This window comes from Anolis sagrei, chromosome 9, assembly GCF_037176765.1.
Source record: "Anolis sagrei isolate rAnoSag1 chromosome 9, rAnoSag1.mat, whole genome shotgun sequence".
In the NCBI taxonomy this organism is placed as follows: Eukaryota; Metazoa; Chordata; class Lepidosauria; order Squamata; family Dactyloidae; genus Anolis; species Anolis sagrei.
This window is the reverse complement of record NC_090029.1, coordinates 8,683,312-8,706,347: the sequence shown is the minus strand read 5'-3', so window position 1 is coordinate 8,706,347 and position 23,036 is coordinate 8,683,312. Positions and strand designations below refer to the sequence as shown.

At 43.9% G+C, this 23,036-nt stretch overlaps 2 protein-coding genes across 3 annotated transcripts in view; one reads left to right on the top strand and one right to left on the bottom strand.

Moving 5' to 3' along the window:
* Window positions 1–5,473, bottom strand: part of SNX33 (sorting nexin 33) — a 42,362-nt gene extending 36,889 nt beyond the window's left edge. Inside the window, exons 1-2 of the mRNA XM_060755737.2 lie at window positions 5,249–5,473; window positions 111–2,063 (exon numbers count right to left, since the gene is read on the bottom strand). Coding sequence (XP_060611720.2) covers window positions 111–1,551 — 1,441 coding nt within the window. The 5' untranslated portion in view covers window positions 1,552–2,063; window positions 5,249–5,473. The remainder of the gene's footprint in view (window positions 1–110; window positions 2,064–5,248) is intronic.
* Window positions 5,474–9,309: 3,836 nt separating this feature from the next.
* The window catches only part of SNUPN (snurportin 1), a 47,185-nt gene continuing 33,458 nt past the window's right edge, over window positions 9,310–23,036 (top strand). Inside the window, exons 1-3 of one of the 2 annotated variants that reach the window (XM_060755738.2) lie at window positions 9,310–9,461; window positions 12,221–12,385; window positions 19,404–19,557. In XM_060755738.2, coding sequence (XP_060611721.2) covers window positions 12,228–12,385; window positions 19,404–19,557 — 312 coding nt within the window. In that variant the 5' untranslated portion in view covers window positions 9,310–9,461; window positions 12,221–12,227. Of the gene's footprint in view, window positions 9,471–12,220; window positions 12,386–19,403; window positions 19,558–23,036 lie in introns of both variants that reach the window. The other variant, XM_060755739.2, reaches the window with a different exon arrangement.

Genomic DNA, 23,036 nt, shown 5'->3' with positions numbered 1-23,036 from the left:
GTAATATAGAAATTGTGATTTGCAATCTGCACTTTTTTGTATTTATCTTCTGTTAAGGAGCCTACCCGCTCAACAGACTCTTGTATACAGAGAGAGATGTAGTTTCTTACCTTTCTGAAGATGGATAATGTCAGGAAAGTTGGAGAGGAGTCCTTGGTACAAGGAAAGCGTGTCCAACATGAGGAATAAGTCATTCTTGGGTTGTTCGGCAAACATTTCGCCCACCGTTTCGTAAGTCTTGCCCGTGTGAGAGATGGCACCATTGAGGGCATCGAAGCTGTATGGTGGGTCCATCTGGAAGGACTGACTGATGGCTTGGAAGGCATTCCCCAACTTCTGGAACTCTTTCCGGAAACCCCCGACGTGCTTCCTCACCAGCTCCGAAGCCACGTTGGTCAGCTGGAGGACGCTGTCGTCCATCTTCTTACTGAAGGCCTTGAAGGTGTCCACTCTGTCCTCCACATCTTGGAGGTCTTGGTGTTCAGTGGGGATCTGGAGGGTCAGGAGGAAGCTGGCGCCCACCAACTCGTCCTTCTCCGCCCGGCGCTTGCCCATCTTCCACTGTTTGTCGTCCCGGCAAGTCAAGAAGTGTTGGAAGCCCTCGTATTGGGAGAGTGTTGGGTGGCTGGTCATGTGGTCCATCCACAAGATCAACCTCCGCTTCCGCTTCTCGATGAAGTCCTCCTCGAAGCGCCCCGTGGCTTGCTTCTCGGGTAAGTGGGGCACCGAGATGACGGTGAACTTGTGCAGAAGCCGGTTGTAGAGCCAATCGAAGTGCTTGTACCGCCGGTAGACGGGCGACTGGGTGTTGCTGGGCATCAGCCGGTAGGAGATGTAGCTCTTGATGCCCTTGAACTTGGTCTGCTTGGTGGGGTCCTCCACCGAACACACCAACGGGTGCGGGCTGGGCCTCCATTGGGGACCTTTGGGCCCCATGTCGACGTAATACATCTCGGCGATCTTGGAGATCATGGGGACGTCCCCTAAGATGAAGGCCTCCACTCCGGAGCGGACGAAGGAGGAGAAGCGGTTGAGGTTGCGTCCCACCACGCTGCCCCGTTTGGAAGACCCAATGCTGTCCTGCCTTTCCAGAGATGGTTTCGGACGGTAGCCTGGATGGTTCGGATAGGAGTACGGCCTCAGGTAGGACGAGTTCGGAGACGGGTGGCCGTTGGTACCCGGCCCGCTCCGAGGCTCCTCCACCACCGTGCAACCATCATCCCAATCGTCCCAGTCGTCGTCGTCATCATCTTCAAAACTACCCTGATGGGAGACGCTGGTGTTGGACGGCGGGACGGAAATGGACGAGTGATTTCCAGGAGAACCCGAAGGGCTGTTGGAGTAATCCGTATACGCCGAGGCTGACCGGGGACGGAGGACCGCCACGTAGGAAGCGGGGAACAGACCCGTTTCTCCACGGCTGTTGGTCCCCTGCAACCAACCGTCCAAGGAGTTCTCATTGAAGATGACCAACTCCTCGTTCTCTCGGATGCTGATCTCCTCCTTGTTTTCGCTCTGGAAGTCGTAGAGTGCCCTCGCTTTCAAAGCCATGGCCGGGACTATAAATCCCCAGTGTGCGGTGTCTCCTCCAGATACGCGGCTATGTTACACCTCGTTCTCTACAGGAAGAGTTGAGCGTTGGACAGAGTTTCCTGGAAGGAACCCAATCTGCAGGTCCATTACACTTTGGTTGCTATATAGGAACTGTATGTGAAAAAGGTGAGTTGAGCAGACTTTCCTGGAACTCACAGTCTGGAGGTATCCGGAACGACGTGCTTAGGGCCAGACGAACAACATTTTTGGTTTATTTCAATTTTTTTTCATGTTATATAGGTCTCCGCCGGATCCACGCAGAGCCAAAACACTGTCATGTCTATGTCAGATTTATCTTGCAAACAGGTTATTCCTGAACCGTTTGCCTTCTAATAAAATTATGCATTCTTCAGCAATCTTCCTCCAAAGAGACACATCCACATGTTGGGACTTCGATTGGCTTTCATACAGATCTTCTTCTAACGAGGCAATCCATTGGACGCACAATGGAGCTGTTTTTCCAAAATGCCCTTCGGGAAGCCGGGAATGAAGAGAGGAAAAGAAAAAAAAAAGAAAGATGCAATGTTATTACTGATCTGAAATGTTTTGCAAGCCTAGAAAATCCCTCCGGGGCCAGATACAAAATTCGGCGCTGGCCAGAAGGGTGGAGGGATGGCTTTCTTTTCAAATAAAACATGCCAAAGCTGCAAATCAATCCAAACAAGAATGGGTCACGCCTTGGGAGTCTGGGGCACAACACAAACACTCCGCGCAAAGCTCCTCCCGGTGCAATGGGAGAGAGACAAAGTTCACCTCCCCTTAATGTTTTCCCCCTTTCGCAGAAAATAACAACAACAAGCCAGTCAAGGTGGTCCCAGTGGTGGTCAGCACACTGGGTGCAGTGCCTAAAGACCTTGGCCTGCACTTAAACACAATCAGCGCTGACAAAATTACCACCTGCCAACTGCAGAAGGCCACCTTACTGGGATCTGCATGCATTATTCGCCGATATATTACACAGTCCTAGACACTTGGGAAGTGTACGACATGCATCAATAGGAGCCTAGTGTCTAGATCTAGGGAAGTCATGCTCCCCATGCTCTATTCCGCTTTGGTTAGACCACACCTGGAATATTGTGTCCAGTTCTGGGCACCACAATTCAAGAGAGATATTGACAAGCTGGAATGTGTCCAGAGGAGGGTGACTAAAATGATCAAGGGTCTGGAGAACAAGCCCTATGAGGAGCAGCTTAAGGAGCTGGGCATGTTTAGCCCGAAGAAGAGAAGGCTGAGAGGAGATATGATAGCCATGTATAAATATGTGAGAGGAAGCCACAGGGAGGAGGGAACAAGCTTGTTTTCTGCTTCCCTGGAGACTAGGACGCAATGGAGCAATGGCTTCAAACTACAAGAGAGGAGATTCCATCTGAACATGAGGAAGAACTTCCTGGCTGTGAGAACCGTTCAGCAGTGGAACTCTCTGCCCCGGAGTGTGGTGGAGGCTCCTTCTTTGGAAGCTTTTAAACAGAGGCTGGATGGCCATCTGTCAGGGGTGATTTGAATGCAATATTCCTGCTTCTTGGCAGGGAGTTGGACTAGATGGCCCATGAGGTCTCTTCCAACTCTTTGATTCTATGATATTATAATTATATATTTTAAATTACATGTATTATCACTAATAATATTACAATATAATGGTGTAGTACAATATAGTAATATATAACACTTTAATTGTACTATGCGAATAATATAATATATATTGTGTGTGTGTGTGTGTGTCTGCCCTAGATGCAGGCAAAACGTCAGGAGAGAATGCTGCTGGAACATGCCCCCCCCCCCCCAATAACTATAATAACAATCACAACCTATGTGTGTGTGTGTAGTAAGTCGCTCTGAGTCCCCTTCGGTGTGAGAAGGGTAGCATATAAATGTTGTAAATAATAATAATAATAATAATAAGAGAAGAAGACGAAGTCTTTTTGTCACTGGGAATGTTGGTTTTGGGGGAAGGCAGGGAATGCAAAGTTCCATCTCAACCTCTCAACCCTACAGAAGCTATTCAGATCCACCAACCGAGCGTAAAATCCTCTTCTGAGAAGGGAAGGCCATGCGATTGGGAGTCTTTTCAGTTGGGAGAAAAGAAAAGAAAAAGTCCAAACCACTGAAATGTCAGAAAGGGAAAAAAAAAAAGAGAAAAGAAGGCAAAGTCCATCCCTGAGTGAGTCTCCATCCACTTCTTGCTTTTTTTGCACAAGGAAAAAGGGAAGGAAAATACACAATCCAAGCTATTTGGAAGGAAGGAAGGAAGGAAGGAAGGAAGGAAGGAAAAAGAATGCAAGGAGGAAAAGAAAGGAAGGAGAGAGAAAGAGGCAAGGAGAAAGAAAGCCAAACATTCCTGCGTCTCACCGCACACAAGGGGAAAAATGCACAATGTAAGCTGTTTCTTTGGAGGAAGAAGGGAAGTAATGCAAGGAAAACATGAGATTATTATTATTCCTGTGCATACAAAAGATTGCTATTCTTGCACATTGAGACCCAGGAATTAGGGTTTGGGGTTTTTTTCTCCCCCTTTTTGGGGGGGTTCAAGATAGGATCTCGCAAAATAACAAGATGGGAACTTGCAGAATATTTTGCAACATGGTACCTTGCAAAATAACAATAATAACAATCACAACCTGCCATATTTTGTTATTTTTGCAACATGGTATCTTGCAAAATAACAATAATAACAACCGCAACCTGGCATAGATGCAGGTGAAACGTCAGGAGAGAATGCTGCTGAAACATGGCCCGCAAAATAACAATAATAAATGCAGGCGAAACGTCAGGAGACAATGCTGCTGAAACATGGTCCGCAAAGTAACAATAATAAATGCACATGAAACATCAGGAGAGAACGCTGCTGAAACATGGCCCGCAAAATAACAATAATGAATGCAGGCGAAACGTCAGGAGAGAATGCTGCTGGAACATGCCCCCTCCCAAATAACAATAATAGCAATCCCAACCTGCCGTAGGTGCAGGCAAAATGTCAGGAGAGAATGCTGCTAGAAAATGGCCCTCAAAAAAACAATCACAACAATCACAACCTGCCCCTAGATGCAGGCGAAACGGCAGGAGAGAATGCTGCTGGAACATGGCCCCCCAATAACAATAACAATCATAAACTGCTATAAATGCAAGTGAAACGTCAGGAGAGAATGCTGCTGGAACATGCTCCCCCCCCAAAAAAAAAATAACAATAATAACAATCACAACTTGGCGTAGATGGAGGCGAAACGTCAGGAGAGAATGCAGCTGGAACAAGGCTCCCAAAACAACAATAACTATCACAATGTCTCGTAGATGCAGGCGAAACGTCAGGAGAGAATGCAGCTGGAACATGCCCCCCCCCCCCCAAAATAACAATAATAACAATCACAACCTGGCGTAGATGCAGGTGAAAGGTCAGGAGAGAATGCTGCTGGAACATGGCCCCCAAAATAACAATAATAACAATCACAACCTGCCATAGATCGAGGCGAAACGTCAGGAGAGAATGCTGCTAGATCATCCCCCCAATAACAATAACAACCTGCCCTGAATGCAGGCGAAACGTCAGGAGAGAATGCTGCTGGAACATGGCTCCCAAAATAGCAATCACAATCACAACAACCCAACAAGAAGAAACTCACAACCCAACAATAATCAATATTTTTTGCTCTTCCTGCTTTACCTGCAAAGCACAGGTTGTCCTCGTTTGGCCTTTGGGTCTCCCTAAATCCCTCTGGCTCTTTCCCGTCCTTGCAGACCTCTCTCTCTCTCTCTCTTCTTCCTCTCCTCCTTCTCCTCCTTCTTCCTCCCTCCTGTCTTTCTTCTCATTCAGTGACGCAAAAGGATCCTTCCTTCCTTCTCTTCTTCTGGCTCCAAAGTTTTCCCACCAGCAAAGCCAGGAGGAGAAAGGAGGACGCTGCTGCCGTCTACAGGTCGCTCCAAGCATCTCCGGATCAGAACTTCGCTCCCCTCTTTGCAATTTAGTTTGGCCCAGGCTCTGCAGCGCTCTCCGGAGCATTGGACTGAACCATTGCAAGTACGGGGGGGGATGAGAGCCCTGCTAATGAAACGCACCTGAGAAATGGAGGAAAAGGAGGGGAATCAATACACAGGCTGGAGGGAACCCCAAAGGGCATCCAGACCAACGTATTTATCATTATGGAAGAGTTCGAAGAGAGCCCCAAAGGTCATCCATTTGAACCCAATTCTGCCATATGGCAATCATAGAATTATAGAGTTGGAAGGGGTCCCCAAAGGTCATCCAGACCAACCCAATTTTGTTATTTAGGAATCAAAACAATTGGAAGAGAGTTCCAAAGGTCATCCATTCGAACCCCATTCTGCAATATGGCAATTATAGAATTATAGTTGGAAGGGGTCCCCAAAGGTCATCCAGAACAACCCAATTTTGTTATTTAGCAATCAAAACAATTGAAAGAGACCCCCAAAGGTCATCCATTCGAACTCCATTCTGCCATAAAGAAATCATAAAATTATAGAGTTGCATGGGGTTCCCAAAGGTCATCCAAACCAACTCAATTTTGTTATTTAGCAATCAGAACTATTGGAAGAGAGTGCCAAAGGTCATCCATTCCAACCCCCTTCTGCCATATGGAAGTCATAGAATTATAGAGTTCGAAAGGGTCCCCAAAGGTCATCCAGACTGAACAAACAATTGGAAGAGAGTCCCAAAGGTCATCTATTCGAACCCCATTCTGCCATATGGAAATCATAAAATTATAGAGTTCAAAGGGGTCCCCAAAGGTCATCCAGACTAATCAAATAATTGGAAGAGAGCCCCAAAGGTCATCCATTCAAACCCCATTCTGCCACATAGAAATCATAGAATTATAGAGTTGGATGGGGTTCCCAAAGGTCATTTAGACCAACTCAATTTTGTTGTTTAGCAATCAGAACAATTGGAAGAAAGCCCCAAATGTCATCTATTGGAACCCCATTCTGCCATATGGAAATCATAGAATTATAGAGTTGGAGGGGGTCCCCAAAGGTCATCCAGACTAATCAAACAATTGGAAGAGAGCCCCAAAGGTCATCCATTCGAACCCCATTCTGCCATATGGCAATCATAGAATTATAAAGTTGAAAGGGGTCCCCAAAGGTCATCCAGACCAACCCGATTTTGTTATTTAGCAATCAGAACAATTGGAAGAGAGTTCCAAAGGTCATCCATTCGAACCCCCTTCTGCCATATGGAAATCATAGAATTATAGAGTTCGAGGGGTCCCCAAAGGTCATCCAGACTGAACAAACAATTGGAAGAGAGCCCCAAAGGTCATCTATTCGAACCCCATTCTGTCATATAGAAATCATAGAATTATAGAGTTTGATGGGGTCCCCAAAGGTCATTCCTAAATTTGTTATTAAGCAATCAGAACAATTGGAAGAGAGTCCCAAAGGTCATCTATTTGAACCCCCTTTTGCCATATAGAAATAATAGAATTATAGCGTTCGAAGGGGTCCCCAAGGTCATCCAGACTAATCAAACAATTGGAAGAGAGCCCCAAAGGTCATCCATTCGAACCCCATTCTGCCATAAAAAAATCATAAAATTATAGAGTTGGATGGGGTCCCCAAAGTTCATCCAAACCAACTCAATTTTGTTATTTAGCAATCAGAACAATTGGAAGAGAGCCCCAAAGGTCATCCAGTCCAACCCCTTTCTGCCAAATAGAATTGGAAGGGATCCCCAAAGGTCATCCAGTCGAACCCCCATTTGTTTATATAGGAATCACAGAACTGTAGAGTTATTTATTTATCTTATCAGGAGCGAATCAAGGGTGCAGTTGCAATGTATTTGCAAAAAGAAAGAAACCAGAGAGTTGCCATGCAAGGAATCATAACACTGGAAGAGAGCTCGAAAGGTCATCCAGTCGAACCCCATTCTGCCATGCAGGATTCATACAAAAATAGAAGAGGTGGAAGGGTCCCTGAAGGTCATCTAGACTAATCCGAGGAATCATAGTATTCTAGAGTTCGAAGTGATCTCCAAAGGTCATCCAGTCCAACCCCATTCTGCCAAGCAGGAGTCATAGGGTACATCTACACTGTAGAATTAATGCAGTTTCACACTAGTTTAACTTGTAACAGACCATTGCTATGTTATTTATTTATTTATTTACGACATTTATATGCCGCCCTTCTCACCCCAAAGACACAGAGTGGCTTACAAGTAAAAAGTAAATACAATATATTATATTATTATCAAAGCACAATATTAATATTATACATTACATTGTACTATAGCGTTATATTGTAATATTATTAATAATATTGCATTTAATATAAATATATATAATTATAATATCATTTTATTTTTATTAATAGTAGTATATTGTATTACATTATAATATTATCAATATTATATGTATATACAATCTATTATATTATATTATATACAATCCTAGCATTTGGAGTTTGCTATTGAGCTATGTGGCAGTTAAAAGTGGTGCCAAACTGCATTAATTCTACACTGTAGATGCACCCTAAGCCATGTTGAGACCCAAATTATTATTATTATTATTATTATTATTATTATTTTATTGACACAAAACCACATGTCACAGCAAACGAGATCTCTATGCTGGATTTATTATTATTATTATTATTTAATTAATGCAATTAATCAATTAATTGAGACCCAAATTATTATTATTATTATTTTATTGACACAAAACCACAGCATGTCACAGCAAATGAGATCTCTATGCTGGATTTATTATTATTATTATTATTTAATTAATGCAATTAATCAAGTTCTACGTTGAGACCCACTGAATTATTATTATTATTATTATTTTATTGACACAAACCATAGCATGTCACAGCAAACGAGATCTCTATGCTGGATTTATTATTATTATTATTATTTAATTAATGCAATTAATCAATTAATTGCATTAATTATTATTTATTAATAATAATAATAATCATTAATAATTAATTATGAATTATTAATTATTATTTTATTGACACAAAACCACAGTATGTCACAGCAAATGAGATCTCTATGCTGGATTTATTATTATTATTATTTAATTAATTCAATTAATCAATTAATTGCATTAATTATTATTTATTATTATTATTAATAATAATAATTAATAATTAATAAGTATTTATTAATTATTATTTTATTGACACAAAACCACAGTATGTCACAGCAAACGAGATCTCTATGCTGGATTTATTATTATTATTATTATTATTATTATTATTATTTAATGCAATTAATCAATTAATTGCATTAATTATTATTTATTATTTTTATTAATAATTAATAATTTATTTATTATTATTATTATTTTATTGACACAAAACCACAGTATGTCACAGCAAACGAGATCTCTATGCTGGATTTATTATTATTATTTAATTAATGCAATTAATCAAGTTCCACTGATTTCAATGAATCTCAACATCATCTTCTTGCAAACCCTAGTTTCCCCAACTGATTGAAGAACAACCCAATGCGCATGCGCTTTCCTAAGGGTGGGGGCGAAGAGTGAGGCGAAGAGGCACGCATGCGCTTATTCAAAAAAGCGACGAAACGGTAAAGAGAAAAAGAGGGACTACGCATGCGCCTTTTCAAGGGCGGGTGAGAAAGACAGAGCCTATGATGATTACAGGAAGAACAGCAAGCGTGGTGATGATATGCGCATGCGCTGCCTCAAGCGGCGGGGAGGAGAGTGACAGCATACTTTACGCATGCGCTCTGCAAGGAAAAAGCGAGCAAGGGTAAGAAAACAAGGTTGCTTTCCGCTTACGTCATTCCGAGCGACGAAAGAGGCGGACGGGCGCACTTGTGACGTAGACAAGGGAAATATTTCCATTGTGACTCCCCTTCCTTGTAGTCGCGGGTTCGAATCCGGAGTGAGGTAAGTGAGGTAAATATTTAAATGGCATTTAATTTGACATTTCAAGGCTAGCATTACAAATAAGAAGGTCTGAGACATTGATTGGTTCACTGATCTGTTTTAACGTGACTTCAATTAAAAATGAAGCTGTTGATTGCTTTAGTAATAGATTCAGGGCCTTCAGGGAAACAGTTCCTCTGAGCATGTGCAGAGTGTAAACACACAACACTGACTGAAGGCAATTGGCTTGATTTTACCGTCTATTTTGCTTGCTTGCTTGCATGCTGCAAGTCGTCTCTGGTTTGAGAGAATCAGCCGTCTGCGAAGACGTTGCCCAGGGGACGCCGGATTTCTTGCAATCCTGCGAGGAGGTTTCTCTCATGTCCCCCTGCCTCAGGGGAGCGTGCTTGCCCCATCCATGTTCAACATCTACACAAATGACCAGCCACTGCCAGAAGGGACAGAGAGTTTCATCTATGCTGATGATCGTGCCATTACTGCTCAAGCAGGGAGCTTTGAGATGGTTGAACAGAAGCTCTTCGAAGCTCTAGGTGCCCTTACAGCCTACTTCAGGGAAAACCAGCTGATCCCGAATCCATCTAAAACACAGACATGTGCCTTTCATCTCAAGAACAGACAAGCATCCCGAGCTCTGAGGATCACCTGGGAAGGAATCCCACTGGAGAATTGCAGCGCACCCAAATACCTGGGAGTCACTCTGGACCGTGCTCTGACCTACAAGAAGCACTGCCTGAACATCAAGCAAAAAGTGGGTGCTAGAAACAATATCATATGAAAGCTGACTCGCACAACCTGGGAATCACAACCAGATACAGTGAAGACATCTGCCCTTGCGCTATGCTACTCTGCTGCTGAGTATGCATGCCCAGTGTGGAACACATCTCACCACACTAAAGCAGTGGATGTGGCTCTTAATGAGACATGCCGCATTATCACAGGGTGTCTGTGCCCTACACCACTGGAGAAATTACGCTGCTTAGCCGGTATTGCACCACCTGATATCCGCCGGGAAGTAGCAGCCAATAGTGAAAGGACCAAGGCAGAGACATCTCCAGCTCATCCCCTGTTTGGGTATCAGCCAGCACGTCAACGACTTAAATCTAGACATAGTTTTCTAAGATCTACAGAGACACTCGCTGGAACACCTCAGCAAGCTAGAGTCCAGAAGTGGCAGGCTCAAACCCAGAACCTCAACCAATGGCTGATACCAAATGAGAGACTCCCTCGTGGGAACACAGAGGACTGGGTGACTTGGAAGGCGCTGAACAGACTGAGCTCTGGCACCACGAGATGCAGAGCCAATCTTCAGAAATGGGGCTACAAAGTGGAATCCTCGACATGTGATTGTGGAGAGGAGCAAACCACTGACCACCTGCTGCAATGCACCCTGAGCCCTGCCACATGCACAATGGAGGACCTTCTTGCAGCAACACCAGAAGCACTCCAAGTGGCCAGATACTAGTCAAAGGACATTTAATCAACTCTCATACTCACAAATTTTGTAATCTGCTTGTTTGCTTTGTTGTGTTAGAAATGTAATATAATTTGACTGGTTGTTCTGACATGACAAATAAAAAAAACCAAACCAATCTTGATATTTCTTGGTTTAAAATCCAATCTGCTGATGATAATGTAGTCTGTGCACATTCAGAAGAAGACCTACAACCCACTCTAAACACCTTCGCAGAAGCATACGAGAAGCTCCGTCTGTCATTAAACATCGAGAAAACCAAAGTGCTCTTCCAGCAGTCACCAGCCAATCCCTCTCCAATGCCAGAGATACAGCTTAATGGTGTAACATTAGAACATGTTGATCATTTCCGCTCCCTTGACAGCCACTTCTCCACCAAAGTTAACATTGAAAGAGGAAGAGCTGGTTTCTAAGCTGAATTCCACCAAAGTCAACATTGACACAGACACTGAAATACAGCACCACCTGAGCTCTGCGAGTGCAACATTTTTCTGAATGAAGCAGAAAGTGTTTGAGGACTGGGACATCCGTAGGGATACTAAGGTGCTTGTTTATAAATCTATTGTCCTCCCAACCCTGCTATACACCTCTGAAATGTGGACTGTCTACAGATGTCAACACAGACACTGAAATACAACACCACCTGAGCTCTGCGAGTGCAACATTTTTCCAAACGAAGCAGAAAGTGTTTGAGGACTGGGACATCCGTAGGGATACTAAGGTGCTTGTTTATAAAGCTATTGTCCTCCCAACCCTGCTATACACCTCTGAAATGTGGACTGTCTACAGATGTCAACACAGACACTGGAATACAACACCGCCTGGGCTCTGCGAGTGCAGCATTTTTCCAAATGAAGCACAAAGTGTTTGAGGACCGGGACATCCGTCGGGAGACCAAGGTGCTTGTTTATAAAGCTATTGTCCTCCCAACCTTGCTATATGCGTGCGAAACATGGACTGTCTACAGACGTCACTTGCAATGATTCCGTCAGTGCTGCCTCCGGGAAATCCTGCAAATCTCTTGGGAAGACAAGTGGACAAATGTCAGCGTGCTGGACGAAGCAAAGACCACCAGCATCGATGGCGATGGTCCTCCGCCATCAACTCCGCTGGACAGGCCACCATCTCCCAAAGCAGTTGCTCTACTCTGAACTCAAGAACGGAAAACGGAATGTTGGTGGGCAGTTCAAGTGGTATCAAACTGAATTAATTGTACAGTGTAAATGGGCCCAGAGTTATAGCAAATGAGTCTTGCTCTGCCTAACACTTATGCTTGCTTTTTCAAAAGGGTCAACATGGAAGAGCTGAGTCAAGCCCTCGCCTCCAGCTTTGCCGTCTCCCAAGACCTCAATAGTACCGCAGCACCGCATCCCCGTTTGGCCCAATACAAGTCCAAATACAGCTCCTTGGAGCAGACAGAGAGGAGGCGAAGACTTCTGGAGCTTCAGAAGAGGTAAGGAGAGGACAGGGAGATCGCTCAACAACAACAACAACAAAGGAGGGAGGCGAGAGGTGCTTTTGGACTTCAACTCCCACAACTCACCAGAACTCACTCCAGGTTAGAGCAGGCATGGGCAAACTTGGGCCCTCCAGGAGTTTTGGACTTCAACTCCCACAACTCCTAACAGCCTACTGGCTGTTGTTGTTGTTATAAATTATTATTATTATTATTATTATTATTATTATTATTTATTATTATTATTATTATTATTATTATTATTATTAGAAACACAACAAGATGTGTCCACAGCAGCTGTTGAATTGGATCACACGTTGGACACTTTTTTGTCACCTCCTATCCTAACAGTTTGAGGCAGTTCGAGCCAACAATGTGATGTAGCAGCAAAAAAAGGCAATGGGATTTTGGCCTGCATCAATAGCAGCATAGCGTCTAGATCTAGGGAAGTAATGCTCCCCATGCTCTATTCTGCCTTGGTTAGACCACACCAGGAATATTGTGTCCAATTCTGGGCACCACAATTGAAGAGAAATATTAACAAGCTGGAATGTGTCCAGAGGAGAGCGACTCAAATGATCAAGGGTCTGGAGAACAAGCCCTATGAGGAACGGCTTAAGGAGCTGGGCATGTTTAGCCTGAAGAAAAGAAGGCTGAGAGGTGATACGATAGCCATGTATAAATATGTGGGAAGAAGTCACAGGGAGGAGGGAGCAAGCTTGTTTTCTGCTTCCATGGAGACTAGGACGCAGAACAGTGGCTTCAAACTACAAGAAAGGAGATTCCACCTGAACATGAGGAATAACTTCCTGACTGTGAGTGCCGTTCAGCAGTGGAACTCTCTGCCCCGGAGTGTGGTGGAGGCTCCTTCTTTGGAAGCTTTTAAACAGAGGCTGGATGGCCATCTGTCAGGGGTGCTTTGAATGCACCTGCTTCTTGGCAGGTGGTTAGACTGGATGTGTTGTGGTGGAGTCTTCGAGTAGTGATACTACTGGGAGTGTTAGGAGGGGAAGAAAGACTACTCGTGAGCAAGACTCCGATTATTTATTTATCATGTCATCCGCAACCAGAACATTGTATTACATTTCTAACAGAACAAACAGATTAAAAAAACCACAAATTCTGCAAACTTGGTAGCTGATTAAATGTCCTTTGACCAGTATCTGGCCACTTGGAGTGCCTCTGGTGTTGCCGCAAGAAGGTTTGCTCTTCTCCACACTCGCATGTCGTGGATTCCACTTTGTGGCTCCATTTCTTAAGATTGGCTCTGCATCTCGTGGTGCCAGAGCGCAGTCTGTTCAGCGCCTTCCAAGTCGCCCAGTCTTCTGTGTTCCCAGGGGGGAGTCTCTCATCTGGTATCACCCATGTATTGATGTGCTGGGTTTGGGCCTGCCACTTTTTGACTCTCGCTTGCTGGGGTGTTCCAGAGAGTGTCTCTGTAGATCTAAGAAAACTATTTCTTGATTTAAGTCATTGACGTGCTGGCTGATACCCAAACAAGGGATGAGCTGGAGATGTCTCTGCCTTGGTCCTTTCACTATTGGCTGCAACTTCCCCGCGGATGTCAGGTGGTGCAATACCGGCTAAGCATTGTAATTTCTCCAGTGGTGTAGGGCGCAGACACCCTGTGATAATGCGGCATGTCTCATTAAGAGCCACATCCACTGTTTTAGTGTGGTGGGATGTGTTCCACACTGGGCATGCATACTCAGCAGCAGAGTAGCATAGCGCAAGGGCAGATGTCTTCACTGTATCTGTGATCCCCAGGTTGTGCCAGTCAGCTTTCGTTTCTAGCACCCACTTTTTGTTTGATGTTCATGAACACCAGAGAACAGTCCAGAGTGACTCCCAGGTATTTGGGTGCGCTGCAATGCTCCAGTGGGATTCCTTCCCAGGTAATTCTCAGAGCTCGGGATGCTTGTCTGTTCTTAAGGTGAAAGGCGCATGTCTGTGTTTTAGATGGATTAGGGATCAGTTGGTTTTCCCTGTAATAGGCAGTTAGAGCATCTAGAGCTTCAGAGAGCTTCTGTTCAACCATCTCTAAGCTCCTTGCTTGAGCGGTAATGGCACGATCATCAGCATAGATGAAACTCTCTGTCCCTTCTGGCAGTGGCTGATCATTTGTGTAGATGTTGAACATGGATGGAGCAAGCACGCTCCCTTGAGGCAGGCCATTCTTCTGATGGCGGAAACAGAAGACTCCGATGAGCAACAGAGAAAGCGGATCTGGGAAATACTTATGGAATCCAGTGATGATGAATCATTTGAGGGCTTCACGGGGAATAATGGGTCTGAGACTGAGGAGAGTGGTATGGCAAGTTCAGAGGATGGAGAAATGGACTGGACTAAAGTGCGGGAGGTTCAGAATGTTTGTGAAGAGCCCACAAGTAGCAGCACATTTGTGGGGTTCTCTGGTTGGCACAGTGGGGATCCGGCTGAGTCTTGGGGAGTTATGGGTCTGGATAGAAGATGGAGAGATTGGAGAGATCAGCAAAGGGCTTCAGCTGAAAGGAGGTCTGATTCCAGTTCTGAGGAGGAATTGGGGCAAGGGGTTTCAGTTGGTAACAGGGTGTCGGCTGGTTCCAGTTCGGAGGAGGATTTGTGAATAAAAGTGGGGTTGGGAGATGGGGTTCCTTGCAGTCGGCAAGGTGTTGATGGGTATCCGTGTGTCCTTGAGAGCTGTTTGGGAAGACGTGTTTCGGAAGACTTCTGTGGACCTGCTACGCTGCCGTTCTTCGTTTTGGCTCTGTGTATGACCTGGACTGGATTATCATGTTTGCTGCCTTCTCCTTCCTCAACCCGGATTGGATCCAATCTGGGTCAAGGATTGACTTGGTAAACGACTTCGGTCTTGCTGTTCGACCCTTCGTATTCACTGATGTCCTGCTGCGGATTGGAGTGCCTTTTTTCCTGCTGATTGCATAGCTTTAAGTTTAAACCGGATTATATTCCTGTTTAATCTGGGTTATTTTCCAGGTCCTGTTTTTTGGGTTAATTGTGGGTAATACTGTGTTTCACACTGAAGAATAAGTGTTTTGAGCCTTTTTGGTTTGTTTCTGGACTCTCTTGCTTGTGAACTAATAAACTTTACTTTTACTAAATACTGGTCTGGCACTTTAAAGGGTCTGTCTTGCAACAGGATGGCCCATGAGGTCTCTTCCAACTCTATGATTCTAGGGTGAAACATAAGTCCAAACACATCAACACGCAATATACACAACAAAATGCGCATTTCAAAACAGACCAATATAAAATACATACATCAAGATACGTTCTATGATGGGAATTCTGGTCTGGAACAGCTAGAAGACTAAAGATATCCCATCTATGCCTTCAAACTTTCGCCACCATGTCTCAGTTCGATGAAACCTTGGGAGGAGTAGTTTGTACTGTGGCAGAGAAGGCCAAGGACCTTGTAAATCTACAACTCCCACAGTTTATTTATTTATTTACTTTATTTGTATACCGCTGTTCTCAACCCTTAGGCGACTCACAGCGGTTAACAACAGCAAAAATTCAATGTTACCATAACACGGTATAAAAAACAGTTAACATCATAACATATTATAGAAAAGTATACAATTAACAACAATATACAATTAACACCAATAGCCATTCGCTAGCGTCTTATCACTAAAAACATGATCCAGATCCGTCATCCATTGTTCCATTCCTACGTTCATTACATTCATTGCACTGACTATTCAGTGGAGAGCGACTAAAATGATAAAAGGTCTGGAGAACAAGCCCTATGAGGAGCGGCTTAAGGAGCTGGGCATGTTTAGCCTGAAGAAGAGAAGGCTGAGAGGAGACATGATAGCTATGTATAAATATGTGAGAGGAAGCCACAGGGAGGAGGGAGCAAGCTTGTTTTCTGCTTCCTTGTAGACTAGGACGCGGAACAATGGCTTCAAACTACAAGAGAGGAGATTCCATCTGAACATGAGGAAGAACTTCCTGACTGTGAGAGCCGTTCAGCAGTGGAACTCTCTGCCCCGGAGTGTGGTGGAGGCTCCTTCTTTGGAGGCTTTTAAGCATCTGTCAGGGGTGATTTGAATGCAGTATTTCTGCTACTTGGCAGGGGGTTGGACTGGATGGCCCATGAGGTCTCTTCCAACTCTTTGATTCTATGATTCTATTCAAACACCTGCTCAAACAACCAGGTTTTCACTTTTTTGCGGAATACCATTAATGATGGAGCTAGTCTAATATCCGTGGGAAGGGCGTTCCACAGCCCCGGGGCCACCACCGAGAAGGCCCTATCTCTCGTCTCCGCCAGCCGTTCCATAGCATTGAGCCATGGCAGTGTCAACAGCTTGATGTAGAGACACTATAGCATTTTATACCAGTTCTGCATAATTGTCCCTAATCTCGAAAGGGGGAAAAAAAAACTCATCCACATAAAAGATGACCAGTTATATCGGAATCTACTCAAGCGGATATTTAAAATGAAACAGCGTTTTTCTTTCTCAAACAAAGTTATTCATGGAGCATCAAGATTTTCCAAGGAGCGTGGGAGAGAGGAAGTCATTGCGTTCACTCCCAAGCCAGTTCGTTCTCTCCTTTGGAATATCAGTAGCCATTTGAAGGCCATTGCTTCTGACCTTCTTTTAACTATTGCCATATTTTAGATAATTTGTCCATTTAAGAAAATGCTATCTTACAGCTGAGACAACATATTTCAGTATCCAAAGAAGCAAAGCCGGGGCTCGTTCTTTGGATGGAGAAACATATTGTGTGTGCTGGAAAAGCTTATGCTGAAAGAAATTATTATTATTATTATTATTATTATTATTATTATTATTATTTGTCATGTCAGGAGTGAGAAACTGCAAGTTGCTTCTGGTGTGAAAGAATTGGCCGTCTGCAAGGATGTTGCCCAGAGGACGCCCAGATGATTTGATGTTTTTATTATCCTTGTGGGAGGCTTCTCTCATGCCCCCGCATGAGGAGCTGGAGCTGACAGAGGGAGCTCATCCGCACTCTCCCCGGATTCGAACCTGCGACCTGTCGGTCTTCAGTCCTGCTGGCATAGGGGTTTAACTCACTGCGCCACCGGGGGCTCCAATAATAATAATAATAATAATAATAATAATAATAATAATAATGAGGATTTAAAGATCGAACTGCAAAGACTCTGGCACAAGCCAGTCAAGGTGGTCCCAGTGGTGATCGGCACACTGGGTGCAGTGGCTCAAGATCTTGGCCTGCACTTAAACACAATCGGCACTGACAAAATTACCATCTGCCAGCTGCAAAAGGCCACCTTACTGGGATCTGCACGCATTATTCGCCGATACATCACACAGTCCTAGACACTGGGGAAGTGTCCGACGTGTGATCCAATGCAACAGCCAGCAGAGTGTCTGCTGTGGACTCATCTTATAGAATCATAGAATCCTAGAGTTGGAAGAGACCTCATGGGCCATCCAGTCCAACTCCCTGCCAAGAAGCAGGAATATTGCATTCAAATCACCCCTGACAGATGGCCATCCAGCCTCTGTTTAAAAGCTTCCAAAGAAGGAACCTCCACCACACTCTGGGGCAGAGAGTTCCACTGCTGAATGGCTCTCACAGTCAGGAAGTTCTTCCTCATGTTCAGATGGAATCTCTTCTCTTGTAGTTTGAAGCCATTGTTTCGCATCCTAGTCTCCAGGGAAGCAGAAAACAAGCTTGCTCCCTCCTCCCTGTGGCTTCCTCTCACATATTTATACATGGCTATCATCTCCTCTCAGCCTTCTCTTCTTCAGGCTAAACATGCCCAGCTCCTTAAGCCGCTCCTCATAGGGCTTGTTCTCCAGACCCTTGATCATTTTAGTTGCCCTCCTTTGGACACATTCCAGGTTGTCCATATCTCTCTTGAATTGTGGTGCCCAGAATTGGACACAATATTCCAGGTGTGGTCTAACCAAAGCAGAATAGAGGGGTAGCATGACTTCCCTAGATCTAGACACTAGGTTCCTATTGATGCAGGCCAAAATCCCATTGGCTTTTTTTTGCCGCCACATCACAGGCGCAATTGGTGGGGATGAGAGACAGGGCCTTCTCGGTGATGGCCCCCTGGCTATGGAATTCCCTTCATGGCGATATCAGATCGGCCCCCTCCCTCCTGTCCTTCAGAAGGATGGTAAAAACTTGGCTGTGGGACCAAGATTTTGGGACAGGGCAATAAAGCGACAATAGGAAAGATGACCAAGCCATTTTAATATTGAAACAAATGTTTTTAATGTTTATATATGGATATAAAGAATTCTTATCCTGGCATTGAATGTTTGCCATATATATACTGTGCTCCATCCTTTGGGGTGAGAAGGGCGGAATATAAATGTCGTAAATAAATAAATAAATCAAATAAATCAGGGTCTCAAACCAATCAAAACACTATATATTAAAATTATAACACTATAACACTAAAATTATAACACAAGCATGCGCATACTATCAACAGAAAGGAGGAAACCATGAAAAAGAACAAAATCTGGTTAACACTATTGGAAAACTCAAAAATTACAACAGCAAAACAACAGAGAGGAAACAATCAGGCACATCAAATCACCTCTCAACAAAAGATTCCCCCCAGGCACTTCCAAGCCATTAAATGCTAATCAAGGTGGTCAGTTGAAACATTCACACTTAGCTCCAGCAGACAAGAGTCCTTTGTCCCACCCTGGTCATTCCACAGATATATAAACCCATTTTCCTACTTCCAACAGACCTCACCACCTCTGAGGATGCTTGCCATAGATGCAGGCAAAACGTCAGGAGAAAATGCCTCTAGAACATGGCCATATAGCCCGGAAAAACCTACAACAACCCTATAATACTATACATTGCGTCATCACCTACAAAAGCAACTTCAGTCAATTTGAGGACTTTTAAAAAAATTAGGTGTATTATGATGAAAATATTTCTCATTGTATATTGGACGTTTTCCTGCAAATTGGCCCTTCTGTTTGGGTTTTGAAGGATAGGGAGGGACGTAATCTTTATTTTCTTTTCTCCCCCACATGTCAAGTAAGCGATTAGATTATATAAACCATGCGAGGAGACTGGCCGAGGATGACTGGACGGGAATGGACGAAGAAGAGGAAAAGGAGAAGGCAGAGGACGAGAAGGAAGACATGGAGGTCGAGCTCACAAAGAAGCTGCCAAAGCGATATGCCAACCAGGTGAGTCGTGGGATTTGGGGATCCCTATTTCCTTTATCTTTTTGCTTTCCTCTTACTGGTATTGGTTAATATAGGTATCCTTTATTTGAAATGCCTTTGGTTGCATCTTGGAATGGTTGTGCGCATATACACCAAATGGGTGGGTCTTCATTGTAGAATTAATTCGGTTTGAGACCACTTTAACTGCTATGGCTCAGTGCTGTGGAACCATAGGAGTTGTCGTTTTACAAAGTCTTCTTGGCCAAAGAGTGCTAGTATATCACCAAATTCCATTATTTGCTTTGAACTGGATTATTTGAGTCTACATTTCCGTTAAGGCCTCTTCTACAATGCCATATAATCCAGGTTGTCAAAGCAGATGGTCCACATGATGTGCTTTGAACTGGATTATGTGAGTCTACACCACCATTAACAATGCCATATAATCCAGGTTGTCACATCAGATAGTCCACATGATCTGTTTTGAACTGGATTATGTGAGTCTACACTGCCATTAATGACCCTTCTACAGTGCCATATAATTTAGGTTGTCACATCAGATAGTCCACATTATCTGCTTTGAACTGGATTATATGAGTCCACACTGCCATTAAGGGCTCTTCTACAATGTCATATAATCCAGGTTGTCAAAGCAGGTTGTCCACATGATGTGCTTTGAACTGGATTATATGTGTCTACACTGCCATTAATGACCCTTCTACGGTGCCATATAATTTAGATTGTCATATCTGATAATGACCCTTCTACACCACCATGTAATCCAGGTTATCAAAGCAGATAGTCCACATGATCTGCTTTGAACTGGATTATATGGGTCTACGCTGCCATTAATGACCCTTCTACACCACCATGTAATCCAGGTTATCAAAGCAGATCGTCCACATGATCTGCTTTGAACTGGATTATATGTGTCTACACTGCCATATAATCCAGGTTGTCAAACCTGATAATCCACATTATCTGCTTTGAACTGGAGTATATGAGTCTACACTGCTATTAATGACCCTTCTACAGTGCCATGTAATCCAGGTTATCAAACGTGATAATCCACGTGATCTGCTTTGAACTGGATTATATGTGTCTACACTGCCATATAATCCAGGTTGTCAAACCTGATAATCCACATTATCTGCTTTGAACTGGAGTATATGAGTCTACACTGCCATTAATGACCCTTCTACACTGGTGTATTTCTGGGGTTTTTAAGTCAGTTCTGCTGGGGTTTTTTGTTGTTGTTGTTGGGTTTTTGTTTTGTTTTTTGTAATTTTAGGGGTGATGAACACTCATTGGTCTGTTAGGGGTGTATTGTCCAAATTTTGTGTCAATTTGTCCAGTGGTTTCTGAGTTCTGTTAATCCCACAAACGAACATTACATTTTTCTTTATATAGACTAGCCGTCCCCTGCCACGCGTTGCTGTGGCCCACATGGGGGTTCTGTGTGGGAGGTTTGGCCCAATTCTATCATTGGTGGGGTTCAGAATGCTCTGTGATTGTAGGCGAACTATAATTCCCAGTAACTACAACTCCCAAATGTCAAGATTCTATTTTCCCCAAACTCCACCAGTGTTCACATTTGGGCATATTGAGTATTCATGTAGAGTTTGGTCCAAATCCATCATTGTTTGAGTCCACGGTCATCTTTGGCTGTAGGTGAACTACAACTCCAAAACCAAAGGACACTGCCCACCAAACCCTTCCAGTATTTTCTGTTGATTCTGTGTGCCAAGTTTGGTTCAATTCCATCATTGGTGGGGTTCAGAATGCTCTTTGATTGTAGGTGAACTATAAATCCCAGCAACTACCACTCCCAAATGACAAAATCAATTTTTTTGAGTGAAGAACATACATTGGGTTGTTAGCTGTCTTGTGTCCAAATGCGGTGCCAATTCGTCCAGTGGTTTCTGAGTTCTGTTAATCCCACAAACGAACATTACATTTATATATATATATATATATATATATATATATATATATATATATACACACACACATACACACACACACAGACAGACAGACAGACACACATATATCTCCCCAAAATTTTGGTAAAATACAGACACACAGATTAATATTAATAATAATAATAATCTTTATTTATACCATCTCCCCAAAGGGGACTCAGGGCAGCTTACATGAAACCAAGCCCGGTAATACATTACGGCAAAATAATTACAAAACAACAACAAAAATAACATCGCAATAAAATAAGTAAAACATAAGAGCAAAATAAAAGAGTGCAAAATAACGAAGTGAAAAAAAATCAAACGCAATGGGTGGGCCAAATGCACGACATAAAATGATTACACTCTGGATGAGATAAGAATGACTTCTTACTCGTTTCCTGAACTTATGCAAACAGAACTCTTTTTCATTGAGACCTGAAAGGGAACCAAATTGGCTTTCCTGGAACTTGGTGGGTCATGAGCCTCAACGTGATGTTGTTTTGGAAACACTATAAAAATAGACAGTCGTGTTTATGGGATTTTTGTGTGTGTGTGTGTGTTGACATATTCAACAAGGCTGTATTTGATGCTGCAACACATGTGCAGCTTTCAGAATTGTTCCCAGTCATTGACCCTTTTTACACTGCCATATACTGACTTACTTAGGCGATCCCTCGTAGTCCGAGGATGATGGTCCTCCACGTGTCTTATCCTGATGGTGGGTCCATAGGTGACTGTGGAGCCCTATTCTTGATCTGCATCTTCTCCTGCAGCGAGGGCATTGGTTTCCAGGTGGAAGGCGGTCCTGGATGGGGTTGGCTTGACGCACCTTCCTCTTGGCATGTTTCTCTCTCTTGCCCTCTTCAAATTCTGCAGCACTGCTGGTCACAGCTGACCTCCAACTGGAACGCTCAAGAGCCAGAGCTTCCCAGTTCTCAGTGTCTATGCCAGAGTTTTTAAGGTTGGCTTTGAGCCCATCTTTCAATCTTTTTTCCTGCCCACCAACATTCCGTTTTCCGTTCTTGAGTTCGGAGTAGAGCAACTACTTTGGGAGACGGTGGTCAGGCATCCGGACAACGTGACCGGTCCAGCGGAGTTGATGGCGGAGGACCATCGCTTCAATGCTGGTGGTCTTTGCTTCTTCCAGCATGCTGACTTTTGCCCGCCTGTCTTCCCAAGAGATTTGCAGGATTTTTCGGAGGCGGCGCTGATGGAATCGTTCCAGGAGTTTCATGTGACGTCTGTAGATAGTCCACGTCTCACAGGCATATAGCAGGGTTGGGAGGACAATAGCTTTATAAACAAGCCCCTACGGATGTCCCGGTCCTTAAACACTCTGTGCTTCATTCGGAAGAATGCTGCACTTGCAGAGCTCAGGTGGTGTTGTATTTCAGTGTCTGTGTTGACGTCTGTAGACAGTCCACATTTCAGAGGTGTATAACAGGGTTGGGTGGACAATAGCTTTATAAACAAGCCCCTTGGTCTCCCTATGGATGTCCCAGTCCTCAAACACTCTGTGCTTCATTCGGAAGAACG